This window comes from Triturus cristatus, chromosome 3_2, assembly GCF_964204655.1.
Source record: "Triturus cristatus chromosome 3_2, aTriCri1.1, whole genome shotgun sequence".
NCBI classification, from domain to species: Eukaryota; Metazoa; Chordata; class Amphibia; order Caudata; family Salamandridae; genus Triturus; species Triturus cristatus.
The window spans coordinates 229,340,088-229,365,135 of NC_140584.1; the positions used below are offsets into that span (position 1 = coordinate 229,340,088).

Here is a 25,048-nt window from a genome sequence, read left to right on the forward strand (position 1 = left end):
CCCTATACGAAAAAACATAACAATGGACATCATCCCAATTTGGAACAAACCTTAACACCATGACAGCCTGTCTAACTAACTTATCGCCGAGCTGTACCTGCCGGCTATCTCAAAAAAGTTTTAGATTTTCCTTACACAAAAAACATTGTAACAACATCGCTCCATCAGCAAATATCTCGCCCTCATTACTACTTCTCTACTTTGGGTCATTCAAAGCTGAGAGTGATTGCACATCTCTACTGGATTATCGCTACTTAAATTAACTTTATTACAAACCAGCATTACATTCCTTTACAGTATTTACTTCCTTCTCATCCCACTCTAAGATGGCGGCTCCCATGACAGCCTGTCTAACTAACCTATCGCCGAGCTGTACCTGCCGGCTATCTCAATAAAGTTTTAGATTTTCCTGACACTAAAAACATTGTAACAATATCGCTCCATCAGCAAATATCTCGCCCTCATTACTACTTCTCTATTTTGGGTCATTCAAAGCTGAGAGTGATTGCACATCTCTACTGGATTATCGCTACTTAAATTAACTTTATTACAAACCAACATTACAATCCTTTACAGTATTTACTTCCTTCTCATCCCATTCTAAGATGGCGGCTCCACTCGCGTACCAGCACCGGAGCCTTCTTCTCTCTCTCTCCCCTTGACAGGCTCGCCTGTACATAAAAACAGCGCAGCTACAAGGACACGCCAGAATGCGGTCCGCGAGGTTTGGCTTCGAGTAGTTGTCATTGTATGCGGGGTTCAACGTACAAGTAAGTGCTACCAGTGGAGAAAAATCTCCATACCTGTAGGGTACGAGGAGCCCTTCCTTCGTCTCCCTTTCACCCCATAGGGCGATCCTTCATTACGGAGTACGCCATTATCCTAATGATCTCGATTACTATCCTCCTTTAGATGTACGAGATCGCCGCATCCCCTCCGGTGACCATGAAGCACAGTGTTGCTTTTTCTTAAGTATGTTACATGTTCTGTGTTGTACGTTTATGTGTGTGTTAAGTCTGACTTATTAATTTTACGAATTTCAGCACACTTTTTTCAGCACCTCGCCGGCATGGAGTGAATAATTGCATCTCGTCTCTTCTTCACATAGCGGCACATCAGATAAGAAAGTGTGCATACACTTGGGTGTAGTGTGCTCACAATTTTTAGTGACAGTAATACGTATTATTATATATTCTTTCTCCCTAATTAACTTTTGTTTTGTACCTTACAGACCATTGTGCTGACGTACATTACGTATGTATTTTAAAACGCATGCCTTACAATTGTGGCATCACACTTATTGCACCTAATTCAGGTTAACTAGGAGTGGCAAGTTTCTCGACACTGGGCTGGTCCCAGTGTAGTCCTGACGAAGAGCTGGGGAAGCTCGAAACTAGTTGACCAGAACATATGCTAGGCACACCTTTCCATTACAGTTAGGTTTCCTTGTCATATTACCCCGTTTTAATTTTTTCAGCTTAGAGCACTAATAAAGTTTATTTTTAGCCCACTAGCTGATTATTTTAATTATCCCACTCCACCACTTCTTCACTTACACTACACATAGTCCACAGTTTTTAAGTGCTCCTACGTAACACCGCAAGTCGTAGCACGCCTCAGTCCGTAGAGGACTGGGAGGACCCCTATGATGAAGCATGTCACCGTGGGGAAACCCTGGTGAGTGAGGGGACTATAGAAAGAGATAATCCTTCCCTTTCTTTCTAATCGGTGTTCTTTAGGATCAAATTGTTTCCGACACCATTTGTTCTTCCTGGTTAGGTTCCTGTCTACTTGACCTGTTCAGGTAGTTTTTTGGCAATCACATATCCGGGAGGCAGCAGTGGCTTTGAAGGGGTGAATACATGGGTGCAAGAACATCCCAGGGAGAAATACAGACCCCTCCCATGAGGTTAGGATTGGAGCTGTGCTTCCGTAGAGCTGCAGACACTTTAAACATGCCTATTTCAAAGTGGAATATTCTGCTAAAACAGGTCCCATTGATTTAATGCTGAAAAGGAATGATTACGAGTAAAATAAAGTGCTGTAACAATGCCCCAAAGTTTTAATTGTTGTGCCACAAAATGTTCATTTTTGTGCAGCAGAATTTTCAAATCCATGCCGCAATATGCTGGGGGGGGGCGGCGGGGGGGGGGTCTGGCTAACAGTTGCTGCTGATGAGAACCAGCAGTCATTTTAAGAACCACGACTTTTCTTTTATCATGAATCTTTAACCCAACCGAGAGAGAGAGAAAGGCAGAACTGATAGGAGAAAGGGAAGGTAAACAGTGACAAGAAGATTAAGCAAGAATGAAAAGAATAGAACAGAAGTGTAGGGCGGTCGAACAACGAGACATCCGGTGGGGCCGAAAGTAGGCAACCCTAACAAAATCTTTGGTCCCACGCATTTTTTGTAAAATTCAAACACTGACTTAGATGGAAAGGTGTTTTGGATTAAGCAATATATAATATACAACCGAAAAATATTTTTAACCTGGACGAACTATCAAAGGATATTCTGTTACATGTAATTGAATCAACCTCAATGGAAACTCAATAAAAAAACGCAAGTAATGTAATGTTATTCCGAGTTAACGTTAACGCATTGAATGAAAGTCGGTGTGGCCAGACTAGGATAAGACGCACAAACGCAGAAAAATGGACGGAAAATTCTAAAACCACCATGTTCTGCCTCTAAGAAAAGAAGGCTGCAACCCCATTACTTCAAATTAGCCCGCAGCTGTACCACTAACTGTAGTCAAACGCCTGCGACAAAGTTCACCAAAAACGCCTGCCTCGCGACCTCACGTCTCCCCCCGTTGCTAAGGGCTTACAGTCAGCCGCAAAACTATGCTACCCTGTAGCTAAGGGCTTTTAATCGGCTACAAAACTATGCGAGCACCCCATGCAAAACAAAATAAAATGCAATCAAATGGCACCATTACTTGATCTGAGGTCTTATTGAAAACTATTTTGCTTCACAGAAATTAATAAACATTTTAAATATGAAAATGCGTGCGGGAAGCCTGTGTGTTCTATAGAAGGGGAAGAGGCAAAGCTCTGATTTGAGAGTAAGCCTCCGCCTTAAGTGGAGCCCGGGTTGCTACAAAGGCGGTCCAGCAGTGAAAAAATCCAGCCAGTGAACAATTTAAAAAAATGCATTTCCCATTTCTGACTGCAAGGAAGTTGTTTCATCTGCGTCATTTACATAATGGGTTCATGTCAGTTGTGCAACGATGCCTTTAAATCGTCCCTCTGTATATTCAGTTAAAAGTTGGTTGTCGCTTTGTAATTTTCTCTTCTGCATTATGTTGTAAAATTGATTTCGTTTGGCTCTGTGTGAAATAAAACTATCTGACAACGCGTATATGTTTCATTCCGAACTCTAATAATAAAAAATTCTAAGCTATTAATCAAACTCACTTGTTTTGCAGTTGTATTCGTCAGAACCGTCTGCACAGTCGTCAAACCCATCACACTCGAGCTCTGCGGCGATGCATTTCTTATCTCCGCACGTAAACTCATCCTTTTTGCACGGTCTTGGTTTATATCTTGTTGCAGCTAGAAAATGTTAAGAAAACAATACGATTTTAGCATTTCACACATATTTCTGAAAAAAACCCAACCGAAATGACCAAGAGACACTTACATTTCTAAAATATTGAGAATGATCTTTTCTGAGTGCTAGTACCAACCCAGGTAAATAATCGGTTAAAATTTATTCCAAGGTCAATAAAGTAATTCTAATCAGAGCTGCCTTTGAATTGAGGCCTCTTTATCTGATGGCCAAACCATCTATATTCCACTTACCACAGAGATCTTCATCTGAGTTATCTCCACAGTCATCTATTTCATTGCAGATCTGCTCAGGGCGCAGACACACTCGGTTGTTTTTACATCTGAATGACCTTGTTGGCGGACATGGAAACTTCACTTTGAAATAAAACCAAGAAACGGGCAATTAACACGGAGAAAAGTAATTAACGTAGGTACTTTCAGATAAGAGTAGGTGCTGTCTATTGTTAATTACATCTCCCTAAAATGAATTTGGTTAAATCCGAATCGGAATAATCAATATGTTCATAATTACAAGGCTATATTTTGTATCACATGATATAGTATAAACAGGGCTTGAGTCGAGTAGTCGCGGGTATGCCAACTAGCCACTATTGGATGCCGCCTACCCTGCTGGAAAGGTGGCCGCTTTCAGTGGAGTGCCAGTTCCTTTGCTTGTTTGTCTTTGTTCTGAGTTGCAATATGAAGGCAGGGATGGAGGGTTGGGGATGGGGGTGGGGGGTGGTGTTCACATTCCAGATTCGCACATAACAAAAGCCAAAGTTAAGGAGTCATTAGGCCTCTTTTTGCTGGAGTATTCTGGCTGGGAGCTATTGGGAGCATCTCACCTAGATGCAATGGAGGGGAAATGAAGGCTCACATCTTATCGCTTCACAGGTACTAAAGAGAAACATGCTTTTGACTTCGTCCAGTCCTTCCATATTAAGAGCTATGCAAAGAATGTCTGGTGTGTTGGTCTCCCCAGTATTTACACAAAGAAAAATTTAAATACCACATATTCGTTTCATTTTTTTTAAAGCACATTGGGGCATATTATCAAGAAACAGCGTTAAAATGATCGCCGCTTTAGCGGCAGAAAACTGCCGCTAAGGCAGCGATAATGGGCTTGATAATATGCCCTTGAGAATTCCCATAGAAGCCCATGTTCTGGTGTCAACATGGGCTTCTATTGGAATTCTCTGCAGCATATTATCAAGCCCATTATCGCCGTTTTAGCGGCAGTTTTCTGCAGCTAAAGCGGCGATAATTTTAACGTGGGCTTGATAATATGCCCCCTAAGCACGATTAATTCCATAGGGTGTCAGAGTGCATTACATCACACGTGCAGATTATACATTGACAATAAATCTAATGTGTGTACATCAATATAAAGGATCTGTTACATAGGACAGTGAGGTTTACAAGGTGTGGGAGCCACATGTCCTTCACACCTCACTGCTATATTGGAAGGAATACAGTTAAGAACTGCAAGTAACAACAGGATCCCTTTCTTAAAAGCAGTAGACAATTTACCAATTTACATAAAATTAAATCTGTCATCTACATGTTACATAATGTGCTTTGCAGGAGACATGTTACCCTCTATGCTACTTTATTTCAAAACTAGGACCAGGCAAAACAGAGATTTCTCCAGCAAATAAGTTATCCTCCAGTTATCTTACCATTATTATTATTTCCTGGGATTTACATGGCACACAAAGATCTCTGCCACAGGTGCCTTAACACCATAAGACATTTTACAATACTGCAAGTGCAACCAATTAAGCTGAACAGACTTACTGTCATGCTTCTATTTGTGTCAATTTCTGTGTGTTAGAATTTATAAAAAATAAATCTATAAATTGAGGCCCAGATTTTAGATCAGGGTGGTGACAATATTTTGGCACAACCCCAATGCAAAATCCAATTTGTTTAATATTGTAATGCTCTCAAATGTACTCATGATAGACCTGCTAAATGTATGTGAGGTCTTAAGATCTTATGTCACTTCCTGTGAATTCATAGGCTGTGATGCTGCATGGTCTGTGATGTCACTTCCTGTGATGACACTTCCTGTGCTGACACTTCCTGTGATGTCATGCGTGGCAATGTCACTCCCATTCTGCCTAACTTGGTGAGTCCCCCCACTTCATTTTTTAGGACTTGAGCCCTGAGTGTAAAGGATTGTTGAATAGGAGTCAATGTTCATCACATGCTAGATCAGTGTGTTTCACCTAATGAAGGCGATTGTTCAGTGTAGTATATGAGCTTTTGCCCTCCTCGGGAGCACATTGGTATAGAATTAGAATGTAGGACTGAGTGCAGGTATGACCTTACTGAGCAGCAGTGTCATCTGCCTGTGTGGAACACTGTGTTACCAAGGACTGACCATTACAAGGGGAGAAGTTCCAGGCTGCACCCAAAGGCTGGTCCAGGGGTAATTTAGCCCAAATTCAGGAAGTATGACACCTGCTGCACTTCCTGCTATCACATCTATCGGGTGTTGAGGGAGGATACATTCTTAAGCTTTCTCTGAATTTGCATTGGCTCGTCTAATGGGATGCTCACATGCAAACAAGCACATTCCCTTCTTTAAATAGCCCAGCATTATGTCTCTGCCTGTGCAGTTATATTAAAGAGGGACTGCAATGTCCTCTGTGTAAGTTAAAGTTGTTCTGGAATAAGACAAATTAGCATAATCAAATAGTTTGCACTAAGTGGCCAATTTAGAACAGACCACTGCTATATTGCCGGGGTTGAAGCAAAATAGTTGTTATTTTTTTCTTTTTGGAGGCCTCAAAGATAAGTAGTATGAAATAAAACCCAATTTAATTCCAGAATCCACATAACGTCACCATTTCGATAATCCAGTTCTGACATTATAATTTGCACACAAAGTACATAATTATAATTCCTCTGATGCAAGATATGTCTGTTCCTCCAGTAACTGAGAAAAAAAGGGATATCACACACAATATTCCCTATGAGCTCCCTGTAAGTACATGTTATGCTAAAGATAATTTAAAAGTCCTACTGTCATGCATGCTTGTGCCATGATTTAAAATACAAGTTGTGAAGTACAAATGAATTCTTTATAGAGAGAAAATTAAACATAATACAGTCTTATAACCCGCTGCCAAGAGCTATATCGTTTGTTGGAGGCCCCAAAGCCGAGTTATAGGCACGAGCCGCAGGCCAGAGGGAGAGGACCTTCAACAACTGGTATAGCCCCAGGACAAAGGGCAATAAGGAAATTAGAATATTTCACGCACTATGGTTAGAATGTTCTAAATAAAAATGGGAGAAATATAAAGACAAACACTGGAATATTGCAGCTCCAGGCTTATGCAAGCCATTATAGGCCTGGGGCTACACCATCATCTTCAAAGGAGCTCTCAACATTGCAATGTTGTAAGTGACCATATTGGTGAAGTTTATCATTTCATTACTGCAAAGGTACGTCCTCCATTGTTGCTTTGGTGAATGTGAGGCATGTTAGCGAGGGACAGGGATGTGGATCACAGGTGTCTGGAGGGCTAGTGGAAGTTCATGCAGTGGTTGATGTAGGCTGGAACTTGGATGCCCAGGGCCTTGTAGGTGTGGATCAACATCTTGTGAATTGGCATCTCTTCTGTATGGAGGCCAGTGGAGTTTCCTGGAGTGAAGGGTGATGTGGGTCCATTTGGGTAGGACGAGGATGAGTCTGACTGCGGAGTTCTGAATGGTCTGAAGTCTCTTCAGTTGGTGGGTGGTGATTCCTCTGTAAAGTGCGTTGTCATAGTCAGACAGCTGTTGATGGGGAGCCACTTGAAGATTTTTCGTAGCATGCGAAGTGTGAGGAATCAGGTGGAGAAGTCTATGTTGATCTGGGGCTTTAGCTTTCTGTCCAGTATTATGCAGAGGTTTCTTGCATGGTCGGTCGTTCGGTATTGGTGAGGGCACTAGTTCTGCTGGTCACTTGTAGTCATTCCAAGGAGATGGGTTGTTACTGAATATCAGCACTTACGTTTTGTCCATGTTGAGTTTCAAGATTGTTGTTTTCATCCATTTGGTGACGTTTGTCATACATCTGCGAAAGTTCGACCTTGTGGTGGTGGGGTCTTCTGAGTGCGAGAGGATGAGCTGGGAGCCCTCTGCATATGATATGACTGTTTAATCTGTGGGTTCTGACAATGTTGGACGGGGGTCAGCTGGTTGTTTAAGAGAGGGGGGCTGAGGGATGAGCTCTTAGGAATGCCAGAGATGATGTCTTTGGGCTCGTGGGTGAACGGTGGTAGACAGACTCTCTGGGTTTTTCCGGTAAGGAAGGAGGCAGTTCACTTGAATTCTAATGTTATGTAGCCTTTTGATCAGGGTGTCTTGGTATGTGGTGTAAAACTCTGCTAATAGGTCGAGGAGGATCGGAGCCTTCGTCTCACCTTAGTCGAGGAGGGTTCTAATGGGGAAACAGCATTTATAACGCTGCTGTTACCACACAGGTAGGTAACAATGTGGTTGTTACATCGACCGCATTGTTACCACGCGTGGCTTTACTTCACAAGTCGTTTCTACATTATCGCCGCTTTAGTGGTAGTTTTCTGCCGCTAAAGCGGCGATAATTTTAACGCCGTTTCTAGATAATATGCCCTTCATTCTCCCTAAAGAAACCCCTTCCCCGACAGCTCCACAAAGTTTCCGGTGTTCAGTTTCTCTTCTGGCCCTGGACAGGAATTTATTCTAGACACTGACTAGTTCACATGTCTGGCCATTCTCTGTGCATAAAGAGTCATAGAGAAGTTTTGGAATGTTGACAAACTTCCATATTTGTCAAGGTTCATGAACTCACAAGAGTAACAATGGCATAAACTCTTTGTGTGGGAGTTCCCCCAGCATAATTGTACATTGTTGTTATACAACTCAAAAGGAGAAAATTCATTTATGGCCTCCAGGTCACCTTTTCTAAATACCTAATAGGTGTAAATCCAGCCACTTCATGACAGGAAACTGTAAATATTAAAGGTTTAAGTGCAAAAATGCTTAGCTCTCTTCTATAAAGTAATATATCATGAAAACCAAAAATGGAAGGAATAGGATAACAAAGCTTATATAACGGGTCGCAAACCATACCACACATTTCAGGAACTTCATCAGAATTATCTCCACAGTCATCTTCTCCATCACATAACCAAGTGCGTAGCTTACATCTGGTATTATTACACAGAAACTCATCACTTCTGCACATATTTCCCCCTGTAACAAAGACAAAAGGGTGATTGATACAGAATCTCTTTGTCCTATGCAAGAATATCAAGTTACTTTTTGGCTTTGAGGTAGCACTGTCTGACAATTTTTAATAAAAAAAATCCTGCTATTGCCAATTTAGTAATGTTGTGCATGTGCCTGTTACATGCATATTCACTCCTAATAATCGACAAAAAGAGAACATGTTTTTTGTTGAATGCACTAATGGCAAATAATTAGAGTGTTAGATAATAAATAATACACAAGCACAAATTTACAGTGTTCAACATAAATATATAAATATAAGCAAACTTGCAAAAACAGATGTTACAAGGGTTTGAATTGACAAGCATTTGCCATATATGTCTTTATAAGTACTGCTTCTCACTGCTTACTAAGTTTGCTCATTGTCTTCATAACAAGAAAATGCTTTTTATTTTGGCTTGTGGACTATGGAGAGACAAATAAATCCTTTCAAGAACAGGTGGGCTTCATTTAAAAAAAATCTGAAATGCAAATTATTTTGAGATAGTTGTCAATAGTTTGATGTGCTTTTATCTTTATATGTGCCTCCACCGTTTGTTGCTGGGGTGCATGAACCAATGTACTAGACTCACCGTTAGGCGTGGGCGGAATTTGCGTAGTCGCGCTATGCAAAGCTCTGCGAAACGATAAAAAATCTCCACGAGTACGCAGAGTTCCACAAAGAGGTGGAATTGCTTGTTCTGCCCGTTCGCGATGCGTTTTTCCTGTTCGCCAACGCTGTCTGCGTGCTCGGGGGAAATATCTCACGAACTTGCCAATGCAGTCGCCAATTGGCGCGGCCATCTTCTTTCACTTGTCCCGCCCGCTCGCGATGCATGTTTCCTGTTCGCGAACACGGGCGCATCCGAATGACGTGTTCGCGATCGGACACTCTTGCGGGATCACGCGGCCGGCTACCAAAATCTTGAGGCACACGCGAACGGATAGAAAAACTTGCCGGCGAACGCAGTGATCCCAGTAAGTCACTCTTGCGCGCGTGCACAAGCATTTTGAAAGCGCGAACAAGGGAAAACTTCCGTGACACCGCGGATCACAGAATTTTGGGCAATTCCGCGTTTTCCACGCAACGCGGAATTGCCCAAATTCCGCAAATTCTGCGAGCGGAATGGAATTTACCGCCCATTCCTACTCACCGTGGATTATACAGAGCAATCACCTTCTCTGCTGCAGAAGTAGAGTAAAGGGGTGAGGAAGAGAACAGGGAGGAAGAGGTAAGTCAAGTGAGAGGATAGACCAAGGAGAGAAAGAGAGAGAGAGAGAAAGAAAATGATTCAGAGAAAGTAGAGTGAAGATGAAGAGAGAGAAAAGGGGCGGTCAACAGGTAGAAGTGAAAAATAAATGTTGAGTACAGAAAACGGGAAAATTGAGTGACAATATGTTGGAAATGGCCCTTTTTACAGGGTTATCCCCAAACGTTTTCATTCTTCCTCCTATTTTTTCCCGATCTGTTGTTGGCTTTAGGACTCTGGGCACTTTACCAGTGTAAATTGTTATTATGATTGGCTATCCAGGATTGGCATATTCGCTTTAGTGATAAGCCCCTAGTACAGTGCACTGTGTGTGCCCCGGCCTGCAAATCAAATGCTACTAGTGGACCTGAAGCACTGATTGTGCCACCCACATGAGTAGCTCTGAAAAGGTAACTCAGGCCCCCCACCATAGTGCCTGTGCACAGTTTGTAAATTGTCATGTCAACCTGGCAAGTGCACCCATTTGCCAGGCCCTAACCTCCCATTTTCTTACATGTTAGTCACCCCTAAGGTAGGCCCAAGGTACCCCTGTGGGCCGGATGCAGTGTATGTGAAAGGTAGGACATGCCCTGCTGTATGTGGCATGTCCTGATAGTGAAATAATGCCAATTTCCTTTTTCACTATTGCAAGGCTATCTGTTCCCCTAGGATAGAATGGGGAGGTTGCTTATAACATCGTATAAACATAACTACCCCTGGGAAAAAGGTAGGAAAATAAAGTTTAGGATGCCTAAATTCAGAATCTAAAGATGCATCTTTTAGGAAAGGTGATTTTTTCATTCTGTATTTGAAAATACCACTTTTAGAAAGTAGGTATTTTCTTGCTTAGACATCCAGTGTGCCTTTGCTAGGATGTGTGTTGACTGTCTGACTTTGGAGTGACAGCAGCTGGGGATATGCAGTGGCTCCAGAGAGTCTGGATTAGTCAGGGCTAGGCTGAATAGGCCTGATCTGCATTTTGAGTGATGGAAGGAGTAGTACCTGCACCTGAATAGGGCTGTTCCTGCCTTCCACAATGATTGCTCTACCCCCCTGTGGTGTGTCTGGAGACAGGGCTCACACTGACAATGGAGGTTGTTGTGCACTTGCACAGTGCCCCCCAGTGCTGGTTTGGACTGGGCTCAGAGCCTTGGGGCAGGAAAGAACAAAAAGATTTACTGTATACAAATTGGGGCCCAGACCCCAGACTTTTAGGTCACCCCTGGAATTCAAGAGGCCCCCTTGCCAAGGAGAAGAGCTAGAGAGACTGAGGAGAAGTAGTACCCCTTTGCTGTGTGCTATGTGGGGTTGTCCTGCAGTTGCTGTTTCTGTCAAGGAAAGGAGAAGGACTTTGCTGAGTGCTGTGTCTCCTGCTTGAAAGAGATCTCCAAGGGCCTGTGTGTGCTGGCATCCTGTTCTAAAGTCTCAGGGACACAAAGACTTCACCCCCAGCTCCCTTGAACTCTGCTGCTGTGCGCTCTGACCTGCCAGCAGGTGCCTGTGCCAGTATTGGACCTCTGGAGGTTGTTGCTGCTGTTTGGGAGCTGGAAGAGAGAAGGAACTTGAAGAACTACAAAAACGACACATCGCTCTTCTTGTGGCTGTATTTCTGATGCATCTCCATGGCGTGAGAAGAATTTCCACGCATCCCTGTGCCGCTATGAAAACCAACGCAGCACCTGTCGCCGCTGAAAAAATCGAAGCATCGAGGGGGCGCGGCTGAAGAAAACCGACACAGCGCTGCTCGCCACTACTGCATCCCGGATTTCCACGCATCGCACCTGTGCGACAAGTTTTCCAGACACACCACCTGTGGACCGGAATCATCATGAAGAATCAACGCATCACTTCCCCCTAAAGACCGGATTCGACGCATCAGTTCTCCTGTGTGTAGCAGAACTGTCGCATTGCCTCCCCAAGGTTGCAGGAACAGACGCATCACTTTGTTTTTGCCTCTTATTCACTCTGCGGCTGTTTGGCTTTGTGAATTTTGACAACTACAGGTACTTTGTGTAAAGGTCACGCATCCATAGTTTTCTATGGTACAAGTTCTTGAAACATTTTGAAAGTCGTAATTTTAACTGTGTATGTTGGATTTTTGTTTTTTTGGTCTTATTAAGTTTAGATAAACTGGTGTGGTGTCCAGTGGTGTTTTCACTATGTTACTGTAAGTGTTGGAACAAATACTTTACACATTGCCTTTGGGATAAGCCTGTCTGCTCGTGCAAAGCTACCAAGGGGATGAGCAGAGGTTATCTAGAGTGTGTCTCCCCCTTATCCTGACTAGAACAAGGGTCCCTATTTGGACAAAGGTACCTACCTTTGCAACTAGAGACCCTCAATTCTAACAGTATTGTTGATGACATCCCATGTGAAAGAGATATCAAATCAGAGTGCGCCTAACCTACTATCTCCTAGAAGCCATAGTGCATGGTCTTTGCTATTGCCCTGTGGGAAGCCCTGTCACACAGGGTGAGTTTTAGCTAATCCTGAGATCCACTTCTTGTAAATTCGCCATGGCCAACCATCTCTAGCGGAATGGTCTGGCCATTTTCCATGCTCTCTGCCGATTCCCATTCATCACAAAGACCGCACTGCATGATCTTCAGCCATGACTATCTCGCTATTGCTACAGAAGTTAGCATTTCACAACCCCATGCCAATTCCTCCTATTATTAGTGTCCTGAGAATGACCCAGCAGGGTGTCAAGCCCCCAGAGCCAGGGGGCATAGAATTTGACTATACATAACTAGCCGTCAGAGCAGGCAATGGCATTTGACCACACAATGTACCAGCCCCACTCTGTCTGGAGTCTGCAGAGAATGATCTACTAGGCATAGTATGTACCTTTTAGCCAACCACAGCCAGTAGCGGACCATGCAGATAAGTGAGGTGGGCGGTGGGGTGTACAGGGGTGTGGGTGCAAGTGACAAATGACGGAATTGGGAAAATAAAATAAATAAATAAAGCAACTTACCTTGCGCTCACTTCATCGCTGAGTCGCAATGCGGCAAGCACAAGGTAAGTGTTTTTTTTATTTTTCTTATTCAGTTGTTTGTCACCCCCCACAGGCATGGCCCTGCTGTTCTTACATGCACGGGCCGCCACTGCCCACAGCACCAGCCCACCAAATTCTTGATCCTTTTGGTGCAGGGGAGTCTCGTTTGTCCATGCACTGTGCTCATCTTTCCTACCTGCGGAATCTACATGGTCAAGGCAAGAAGGTCCTGGGCAAAGGACTGGCCATTTGACCATTCCTTTATATTGTTTAAACAATCAGCAATACACTTTGAAGATTAACCTTCTAGGGACATGCTTTTTTTGAAAATCTTTCTTTGCAGAATCCTCTTACAAACTCAAATTAAAGTAGAAACAATGCAAACATGTTTTGCAATAGAGCCAACTTTTAAAGGGGCTAGGACTTGCACTGCACAGTACACCTTGGTAAAAGTCAAGAGTTTAGGTGAGGTTTATAGTTAAGGGTAGTGTAAAGCTTATGGGTATGATAGGGACCTTAGCTTTAAGGTACATTAATACCAATGCCACTCACCTTTATCTTTGACAGAAAAAATCAGGTCTATTGTTTGAGGATTGTTGGTAAAAACAGTGAAGGCCTTAGTGAGGTGCCTGGAAGCCATGGAAGGATTAGTCAAAACTCTGGAATATAAGGCTGAAGATGCCAAAATAGTGCTTGAAGAAACAATATCCAGGTGATAGAGCGGCGGGAGAGTACCAAGGGGTCCAATGTGCTGTGGATTTCGGAAAACTGGCTAAAAACAGAGGTGGTGCCTGAGGGACTTTCCCCCTTCTTTGTGATGGAAAGGGCGCATTAAATGCAGATGTGATGCTTACCACCGGGGTGGCTCCATAGTCAGTGGTGGCCAAATTGCTCCATCATAAAGATTGGGATCAAATTCTGTGCTAGGTCAAGCTGAGAGGGGTCTGTGGATTGACAACAATAAGATCATGGTGACCCAGACTTTACTAGAGATGCCCAGAAGCAGCGGGCCACATTCCTGAAAGCTTAAAAGCGCGTCCGCCAGATGGCGGTTCAGTATGCAATGTTCTTCCCGGCAGAATTGTGGGTGGACCCGGAGGATGGTGTGCAGTTTTTTTACCTCATCGCAGGAGGCTTGGGAAGGAATTGTTGGCCGCCTGCACTAAGCAACTCTCCCCAGGACCATTGGGATCATCTAGAAGGGTAAGCAGTGGTAGTCAAGTTATACCTTCTAAAATGCAGGCACAGCAAGCACAATTGAAAGCAGTGGGGTGGCAGGAATCATGAGTGTGGCGGGGAAGAGCCCTCCCTTGATGGCAGGTGATTATGGGACTAGAGACACTGACTCTGACAAAAACTCAATATCTACAGTGGGCTCTGATGCTGCATTGCCCCGATTGATGTCCCACACAGTGGATGATCTCCTTTGAATCCTTTTGAAGTTCCCAGATTTTAGGTTATTGTTCTGGGGGATTCAGAGGTGGGCCATTGACCTTAAAGATGCCAGTATGAGGATGTTTGAAAGGGATATACATGGATGGAGTGATGTGAGGTTGGGAGGCACATGCACAGGTGTTTGCCCCCTTGCCTGGTTCGAGAATGTCAACTGCATGTGTGGTTGGAGTTGTGATGATGGTTTGGAGGGTGAGACTCACCTTCTTGTCCTGGAGTTGAGGAGTTGGAACTGTTTTGTGTTTAGTGATTGAGCCGTGCTGCTAGTAAGGTATGTACTTTTCTGAGAGCCGGAGAGGGGCTGGCAGGGGTGAGGGCTTGCCCACTGCCTGGCAGTTAAAAGTTCTCATGTTAATGTGGCATGGCTACCTCCTTGAAGCATAATTATATCCTAGGATATGAGGGGGCTCAATAATATGTCAAAGTCTTACAAAGCATATGCCTACCTCAAAAGGTGGGGGGCACATGTGGCCTTATTACAGGAGAACAACACCATGGCTGCTGAGGGGTTAGAGCTTCACAGGCGCAGGCTGGCCAAACTTACTACACCACTTTCTCAGCATGTAGACGTGAAGTACTTATCTGGGTACGTCCTGGGGTCACATTCCAAAAAACTGGACAAGTGGGGGACCCGGTTGGATGATATGTGGTTGGCACAGGATGGTTGGCCGGCTGGGGCTTGACAATGGTTATTACCTATGCCCCTAATGTGGACCAGGTGGGCTTCGTGGAAGAGTTGTCTTGGGTACTGGTGCCCCATCTGATGCACTGAAACAGATTGGGAAAAAATACTGAACCAAGTTCCTAGAATGTTTAGGAATTTCTGTTTTGAATTTATAAATGTCTGCTTTCTTAATAGGTTATATCTTACGCTCAGGAAAGTGAACAGTTCTACCATGCAGATGGGGCAAAGTGCCCTTGGTGTGGGAAATTAGGAGCTGTAAGGTTTTCTATGGTTTGGGCATGCCCTTCCCTATGAGGATTGGGGAGAGAGTAGTGAACTGCATTAAGGAGGTCACACAGCGCAACATGCCTTGATCCCTAGGCCCATGCTTTTTGGCCTGGTTCCTGTGCTTGGCCAAGCATAAGCTTAGATCCAGATTCCCTGACTTGGCAGTGGTCCTGGTGAAACAGGAGATCACAGTGCACTGGAAAGCCCCTGAAGACCCTATGGTAAATAAATGGCAGGGTGAGCTCCTCAAGTGAGCGTCTTCAGGAGTGGGGCTTTGCTCCGAGAGGCGAAAAGAGGTTCCGGCTCCCTTGAATTCGCGCGAGCATCGGACAATCTGGTTGATTGTTTGAGTGAATCAGAACTGCCAACACCGATGGGACCCCCAGGGAAAATGGCCAATGTGAGAGAGACTGGTGCATGAGAGTGAGTAGAATACTCCAGAGCTTGGAAACAAATGGCTGCCACTCCTAGCAAAGTTGTAGAGAGCTAGACAATGATGATCCTCTACAATGAGTCCTGAGAACATCAGACAAGCATTTATTAGTGGCGGCAGAGCTTTGTTGGGTCGTTTGCTTGTTAATTGATTAGGCTGGTGAGTTGGGTAGGGAGTGGAGGGCTTCCCAAAAGGTAGCCCTTAGTTGATTGTGGTGCGGGGAAGGTGAAAGGAGCTGAGTATGAGAGGCTTGGCATCAGGATTTAACTCTGGATTCAACCCATTTGAATGGATTAATGGGATTGCAGGGGAAAGAAATGCAGCAGGAGACTATTGCATGGCTGTTGTAAAATGGCTTGCCATGCCTGTGAAAGATAACAATAATAAAGGTTGTATGAAAAATACCTTGGCACTGAGACACTTTATATAGGTATGTGTAGGAGAATGATTTACTATGAAACCATCAGTCGTATTTTCTGTTAACTGTGATTTGTTACACGAGATTAGTCACCTCTTATAAGTTATCTTAGAACTGACTCATGAGTCAGAGACTTTTTTTCATGTGAAGCTCATGAGAGAAACAACAAGCTCTGCTGTTTAACACAGTTGTTTTAACCAAATGTTAAAATTGATCAGCCATCAGTGTGTAGGCCATTTTTGGATGTTTGTGGTCTGTTTTATGGTCTGGTTGGCTGTTTTTACTGTTGATATCTCTGATAACCGCAAATATTGCCTGCAGAAAGCACAAATGTATGCAGCCTTCCTACCTTGCAATAGAGATGCAGAACGTCTGAAAAACTCACAAAACTAAATCCTCATTGTAATGTTCATTACCAACCCATATCATGAGCTTTACTCCCACGTAAATATACTCTGTAAATGGATTTATGAATGCTAGGTATCCTTGTAAATCAAAGAACATTTGTCAGTAAACATGCACTTAAGCCAACAATGGCCTTGTTTACTGGGCACAAGCTGCACTCTTGAAAGAACACAGCCAATTGTCCTGAAACATAAAGGGGCTTATTTACAAGCCCAGTGCGCTGCAGGAACATCACTTTTCTTGATGTTCCAGTGGTGCACTGGGTTTACCCATATCTACGAGGCCACGAAAGTCGCCCTGTGAGGCTTCATGGCCTCTTGATATGGTGTAAGGTAGCGCAGCGCAGGCCGCTATGTTGCCTAACACTGTGTGGGGATGCGTGCCATGGGAATTGCGGTTGGTGTTTCCACTCGGCTCCCATGGTATTTGACACATTCCCAGATTTAAAGCACAGCGTAAGTCTGGGAATTAATCAAAAACGTGCAACTGTCCAGAGCTGTTTGTTTTTGTAATGGAAAGTGCCCCTTCCTGCACAAACAGAACCAGATTTCAACGCAAGCACCCTAGCACCATGGTGCAAGGGTGCCTGCTTTGGCGCATGGCAGTCTTTTGTGTACCAGTGCTGAGAAAGAGCACAGGAATGCACTGTACCTCATAGATGCAGCACATTCCTGCCCTTTTCTTTTGATGCAAGGCAGTGCTGCATGAAGCCTTGCCACGCTGCTCTGCGCCAAAATGGTGTAAGTAAGCCCCAAAGTGCTTAAAATGGTTGTGTGAGTGATGTCAACTACTGGCTGCACGCAAAGCCTATGTATTTCAGAAGCACAATTTAAAACGCTCGACATATCTTTAACTGAAGATTTCTTACATTAAAGGAATAACTCCCACACAAGGGCCAGATTACTTATGCGCAGTAGCGGCTCCTAGAGGGAATGCAGCCAGGAGGTGACGCAGGGGAGGGGCAGGGTGGGGGGGTAGTAAACTCTGGAATACGGCTGAACAGAGGTAAGTAAACAATAAATAAATGAAACAAATTTCATTGCGAGCGCTGCAGCGCCAAATGCGACGCAACGCGTTCAATGAAATTCATTTTATTTATTTATTTGTTTACTTACCTCTGTTCGGCCGTATTCCAGAGTTTACTACCGCTCACCCCGCGTCACCGCCCGGCAGGACTCCCTCCAGGAGCTGCAACTGCTTACGCGTTCCAATGTAGAACGCATTTTAATTTCCCTCGTAGAGAACACGCAGAGTTTACTCTCGCTCTTTATTTTACTTTAAGAATTTTCACGTGGACGTCGGAGGCGTCTCGGGATGGGAGTGGGATTGAATTTAATTGTTTTTGAGTGTTTTAATGAATATGTGCACTTTTACAATGTCAAATATAAAAGTCACAGTGGGATTAATCAATTTTGCATCGCCATTATAGCAGAAATAGTGTAAAATACGTTTTTAGCAGAGACGTTTTGGTATTGGTTTGATTGACGTCTTTCTTACTAATGCAACATGATTCATAAAAAAAACGGTATCATATATTTGTTGGTAAATTTCATAACTATCTTTCTTCATTTGTGCCATGTCACTAATATGTTTCTGACAAAAGGAAAATGTATTTTCTCGAGTCACTTTTCTATTATAGGAGCAGAAAAAATGATGGAGAACCCAGTTTGCTCCATTTTTGTACCAGAGCAAAGTTTCATAATTGTCTACAGCGAAAAATGTAGACAGGGAGGAAGAGAGTCTCCCCGTGTAAGCACCTCTTCGCTCTAGAAAGTCAAACCACAGTATCACACAAATTTTGAATATTAGTCTTTGTGCTTGAAAAAATCCTCCCTGAAGTATGGCCAAGGCCCTTCCCCTAACTACTAAAATATTCTTTCCAAAACCAGACCAAAGGCTCACAAACAAGCAGAGCATACTAATATGTGCAAAGACAAACTGAAGCCATCTAAGAATTGAGGGAAGCCAAAAGACAGAATGTAAGGAAAATGTTTAAAAAGGTTGAACACAGCTCATAAGACAGTTGTAAAGTATAATAAAGAATAAAATTAATAGGAAAAGAACATAGAAGTAAAGAAGAGTAATGTAATCTGTCCAAATGCGTTTGAAAGAAAAAAAGCAAAAGTTTGTTACCAGTGAGGGGCAGCTATGAAACACCGTGTAGAATCTATGCTGCTTTTTGCATATTACTTTCTCCTTTTGATGTTCAAGTATTGCAGGTATAATTCAGCTCAGCGGTCTGCTGACAATGACGAATAACACTGATGACTTTGCACTTTTCAAAATCCCTTGAAAATATTTTGGAGGCAACAAAGTCACTGGAGCCAAAGATAATGTGTCCATCTGCATAGGCAAAGTTTACAAACTCATAGGCAGATTCACTGAACAGTTCAAATTCTATTAAATGTCTGTGTCATTACCAGGTTGTGTGAGTCAAGGACTCTTATCCTGAGTGGTGCCATGAATTATGACACTATTTCAGAGACCCTCAAAGACATATACAGCGATGGAAGAAAAGCTTGGAATGAGACTGAAGAAGCTTAAAGTGTTAGGGCCTCATTTTAGCATTTTGGCATAGGGCAGAACAGCAAGGCACCCTACATCAAAGTTAAAGGGCATATTTAAGCAATACAGTGCATTTCTGTCCTTTATGCCTGTGCTGGTGCGGTTTCGGCAGCCTTGTATCAATGTAGGCACCCTGACTCCATTGTAGGCAGGATTGTTTTTCTGTAGGAAGGGGCACCTTCCTGCACAAAAACAATCCTGATTTGTTTTTCCCTATGTGTGCTGCAGAATACATGGAAAGAGGAAACAACGAGGAGAAACAAAATTATTTCTCCTCATTATGCCTCACTTTGGGAGGCATATAGATTTGGTGCGTACCCAGGTTTGCATGTTTTTGTGAATCTGGGGCAGCATCAAATTCCATGGGTACTGCGTGGGGAAACCCACCGCAATGCCCATGGAACGCCTACCAGGCACAGAGTACGGAGACGCAGCGAGTTGTTCTGCGTCATCTTACTCATGATGTATGAGGCCACTCAAAGGTAAGCTTTGCATGGCTTCATAAATCTTTATGAGAGCCCTGCCAATAAACATGATGCGAAAGTGATGTAGGGTTCTCCTAAATAATTCCCTTAGGCTCTCACAAACAGGCTGGTTATTTGGGATATGAGCAGAAACTGCACTTATACAAATTATGAGTTTTGTGAACTGCTGATCATTATGGGGGGGGTGGGAAATGCCCAGTATTTACTGAAAAAAATGAGGATTCCGTTATGATAAGCACCAAAATCAATGTTATGCCCCCAAAACTCATAAATGGGTAGTAATTATTCCACCGACTCATTGGAGTAGGATTTTTATCCGGTGTAATAAATATCACACCTATTACTGGGACATGCATAATGAGAGTGTAATGAAGATAGATGAGTCGTAGGTAGAAAAGTACTTCGTAGGACCACATTGCAAGTGCCTTATTAGTCCAACGGGGTTGGTAATGTTGCACAGTTAAGTGAGGTTTTATCTCACATTTGAATGGAGCATAAAGCAGAAAGCCGCATGTTTTCCCTTTTTCCGAGCTGTACATTCCGTGAATAAAAAACACCAGATCTAGGCAGTAATTGTGTACTAGCTGTAATCTCACTTGAGTCGCAAACTTCAAGGGATTCCCATAACCAGGATGGATTACCCAATCGTAAACAGGATTTGAGTGTGCCAATGGGTTCTTCTAAAACAGATTGGTCTGGAAAGCTGCAGAGGAAAATACATGTGAACAAAACACTTGGTATTCGTACCTGTCTCACAGACTTCTTCATCACTGTTATCCACACAATCATAGATTCCATCACACAGCCATCGGATGGGGATACAGTGCGCTTTGTTTCTGCATCGAAACTGACCCTCTTTACATTCTGATATGCACTCCATCTGTATAAATACAATGTTTATGTCAACAGTGGGTATGTGTTGAAAAGCATGTTATGTTAGAATCTGAGACATTAAATAAGGTGCTGAAATGACAATGAATGCTTATATTTCTGCAACTGAGGGAATTGAATGACAGTAATAATAGCAAAAAAGCACATATAGGTAGGTAATATAACATGACAAAAGAGTAATAATTTAGTCGATTAATGTGACAACAGATATTTATTACACATAGAGCATCAAAAAGGTTTGTACATTTTCCACATTTTTGTGCACCTCACAACAACAACACTATTAGTAATGCTCACTGTAGAGCCGTAATTTTCTTAACAAAGTGTACATGGCCTTCAGTATGTTCATTTATGCTGTATATTCTAATGTACCACAAACCACCCCACGTGTACTCACACATCATAGTAAACAACAAAACTCTCTACTAGACACTGCGCACACTGAGCATTGATTTATAAAGCAACACTGGCAATATAGAAGTGGGCATAGTGCGCACTTCAGTCCTTACCCAAGGAGAGCACAACATGCATGGGGTGATTCAGAAAGGCAGCTTAAGTATTTGAGAACAGCCTTATGGTGAGAGCAGGAGGTGCCACACATATCCACTCATAGGACTCCATTAGGAGCTAACCCTTTGGCGAGTGACCAGCACACGTGTCAGAGTTGTCGAGAGATTACACTTCCACAAGTCATGAAAAGTGGCACAAAGCAGTTCAAAGCTTTAATAAAGTATTTATTCTCCAGAAGAGAATTTGTTTTTGTTCTGAAAAGTTGCCCTAAAGTAGCAGAAAGAAGGCTTAGCACTACTTTGCATCAATGGTGCCTTCCATGGCTCGTACTTGGGTATTTCAACACTACCACCCATGGATTTGACACGCAGCGAGATCTACAAATATTGTCAGACATGGTATTGTGCCAAAAAATAATGCCTCTACGATAAAGACATTAAGTAGGGGAAAAGTATTTATTTGTCCTAACATTTCTTATATTGCATGCGTGCTAAAATCTACAGCAAACATCTTAATGTGTGGATTGCTTGAAAGTTTATCTTTGTACCTTATTTTGCACTTGGAGGGCACCATTCCAGTACGAAACCTATGCAAGACATCATGAATACACCCATGCACTATGAGGCCAAGGTGTGTTTGTGTGGGGCAGTGCTTAATTTGAGCTGGTGGTTATCCGGCTTGGCACCGGAACTTAATTGTCAACTTCAGTATTTATGATGATCTGCCACATGGTGGCACAGTTTGTCTACTTTAGAGGTGACAACAACAACAGTTGTTAAACAATTTAATATAGATTAAAAAAATGACTAATACCTGCCACCCAAGTCATTCTTACAGCTTTTGGGGCCTGGAATAGTCTGAATTTTCACACTTTTAGGAGTGTGATGGATAGTAGTTGGGTTAGTACTGACCTTGGCAGGGCGGTCATGGGCAATGGGAGGTGCAAGCTGAAGTGGCCTCCTAACGAGGGCTTTGGCACTAATTTTTTTACAACTAAGCACTGGTATAGAGTTAGACATCCTCTTTGTGCGCCAGATATTCAGTGAATACAGTTGTGTGCTTCTGTCTCACCCTAGTGTTACACAATACAACAATTTGGTCACCGTTCTGTGTTGTATTATTTTCTAATACATCTTCCTCACAGCTTTTTATTGCCTCCCATCATGCTTCAGATAAAGAGTGTTCTCTTTATAGACTGTATTACATCCTTGACAATAATCCAAGTGAGTATTGTGCCAATCCGAGAATATGTTCAAGGTAAAGAACTATACCTAGATAAAAAACATGAACCATGGATAGGATTCCAAACATGTGCTTTTTAATGACTGTTCCAGCAATAAGTGGGTGTTTGAAATACTGGGCTATCTGGTATAACACCTTTCTGAACAGGCTGTTTTAAGAGTTGGTCAAATTCCCCTAGTTTAAAAGACTAAGGGCATGATTACGATATAGGTCGGAGATGCCTCCGACCGACATCGCCGTGGATGCGGAACCGACCGACCATAGGATGGCGGTCCCGACTCTGCAATTACGATGCAACCACAAATGGTGCGGTCGCATAATCCCATTTTTCTAGGAGAGCTTGTGCTGCGGTCGGAAAATGGCCACAGCACAAACTCCCATACTGAATGGGAGATTTTGTTGCACCGTGTGGCCCTGAGGTTCCTGCCACACGGTTCAGGGATTAACACCCCAGGCCCACAACTGGAAACCGACATTATAACCCAAAGGCGAAAATTTAGTCCTTAAGGGATTATGTGATGGTTCCGACTGGCCAGCGGGCTCCTCGAGCCCATCGTAAGCTAGCTGGAATGACCCGCCAGTTTGACTTCTGACTGCCTACATTGTAATTAGGCATTCGGAATTCCAACCAGGGATGTCGATCGGTAAGCCTCCAATGAGCGATCGGAGGCTTACCGACCGACATCCTAATTAGGCCCCAGGGGTTATGCTTTTCATCTAATATTTATTTATTTGCAGAACTCAAAGAGACAGACAGGGTTTCACTTAAATGTAATGCAATCTCATTTTGGAAATAACTCCATGAGATTGTGTTAGTATCATGATGATTAAATAAACCTAAATATCTGCTTAACTTGAAAAAGATGGAGGTAGTGAAGTGGCCCACCAAAAGGTTGCATTGATTTTAGAAATTCACTGTTATAGACCAAGAGGGTCCGGAATTAAACACGTGTGACATTTTACTTTTGTTTTGATCAAATAACATTAAGTGTTATTTTCTTTTAACAGTGAACTGACTTGTAATTTGTATGTGTGAATCTGTTGTATAAGTGAGGATGTTAGTTACTGGAAACAGTGTGCTTTGATATATAAATTATTGTAGACTATAAACGTTTTTTTATCCAATGATGCTTTTGTAACACGCTTGTGATGTATACTTCTGTGTAGGGTGTTTTGAGTAGGGTATTTTGATGATGATGATGATGATGATGATGGCTGTCACATAGATGAGAATCACAATTTCACCTAACATTATTTAACAGGTGCTGAATGCAGCACAGACTGGTCTAAAGGTATCTCTAACATGGGTTGTGATGCCAGATATGTTAAGAGCAATATGGAATTGTTTACCTTTGTGTAACATAAGTTTGCAGACATGTTAATACATAAAAGACAAATAATGGGTATTGGCAATGCTTGTTATAGCTACAAGTGGATTGCAATCCCTGAGTCACTGCTTTAAAATGAATCGTGAACGAGTCACCTGGTACTGCTCTAAAGCAACAGGTAAAAGGAGCGGCCAGCATTGACATCAGCAGCGGTCCGTGGAGGGAGTTCCGTGGGGCGGAAAGGCGGGGCGGGGGAGGGGCAGGGTGGGGGGTACTAAACACCGGAACATGGATAATTGGAGATAAGTAAACAATTAAATAAATAAAAGGAATTTCGTAGCGCGCCCTGCATCACAAAATGCGGTGCAGCGCACGCTACGAAATTAGCCCCTCCCCCATCCCGCCTTTCCGCCCCACGGAATTACCTCCACGGATCGCTGCTGATTGACATACATTGTTGTGGCCCAAAGGATCATCTTTGATTTGAGTCAATACCAACATGAATGGTCTCACATCAGGTGTGAGAGTTCCTAATGATGAAACCTGATCATCACTGTTATGAGCAGAGGGCATTGGAATTGCTAACCTGTAACAAGATAATCAGAGGAATTCTCACCTTCTCATAGGTGCTAGACAACCAATATTTTATTTATGATAGCCGTCTTAAGTGCTTGTGTGTGCTATAATAAAATAAAAATGTATTACATATTTCATATCTAAATTCCATTATTTCATGCTGCCCTCTTTTTTAAGACATGAAGGCAAGCATTAGGCCTTAACTCTCTCAAAGTTACTTCTCCTAGAGCAGTCAAGATGAAGGGAGTTGATTTAAACAAAAACATAGCTTTCCCAAAATGTTCCCAGACATTCCAGAAACGTCCTCATGTGAAGCAGTTCCCCAGTCAGCCGCAAAATGTTTTAATAATGTGTAATTTTTATTAGTTAAATGATGTGGAATTATCTTTTGTTGAGCATATGACACTTGAGACTGTTTTGATATTGATGTGTATTGATTTTAGCTTGCTTCCACTCACTAAATGTATGAATTGTTTCTTGCATTTCTAGAACCCTGTGTACTTTTACCAAGCCATTACAAATTGGGTATTCTCGTTAAAAGGAGATATTTTCATATTTTTAGGGCGGTGGAAAGGAAGTTAAAAGAGCACAATAAACCATCAAAAGCCATTTATTTCCAGGCTCTTTTCAGCATAACCTCTTCACTCTGACCACTCTAAATGAACTGGCACCCTAAATGAAATGAACTGGCACTCTAAATGAACTGGCACCCTAAATGGCAAAGTTTGTTATCAAAACACACGGGAA

At 42.9% G+C, this 25,048-nt stretch overlaps 1 protein-coding gene across 1 annotated transcript in view; it reads right to left on the bottom strand.

Moving 5' to 3' along the window:
• LRP1B (LDL receptor related protein 1B) overlaps nucleotides 1-25,048 on the bottom strand; it is a 3,634,433-nt gene that overhangs the window by 359,027 nt on the left and 3,250,358 nt on the right. Inside the window, exons 72-75 of the mRNA XM_085647014.1 lie at nucleotides 20,502-20,634; nucleotides 8,659-8,781; nucleotides 3,808-3,930; nucleotides 3,421-3,558 (exon numbers count right to left, since the gene is read on the bottom strand). Coding sequence (XP_085503140.1) covers nucleotides 3,421-3,558; nucleotides 3,808-3,930; nucleotides 8,659-8,781; nucleotides 20,502-20,634 — 517 coding nt within the window. The remainder of the gene's footprint in view (nucleotides 1-3,420; nucleotides 3,559-3,807; nucleotides 3,931-8,658; nucleotides 8,782-20,501; nucleotides 20,635-25,048) is intronic.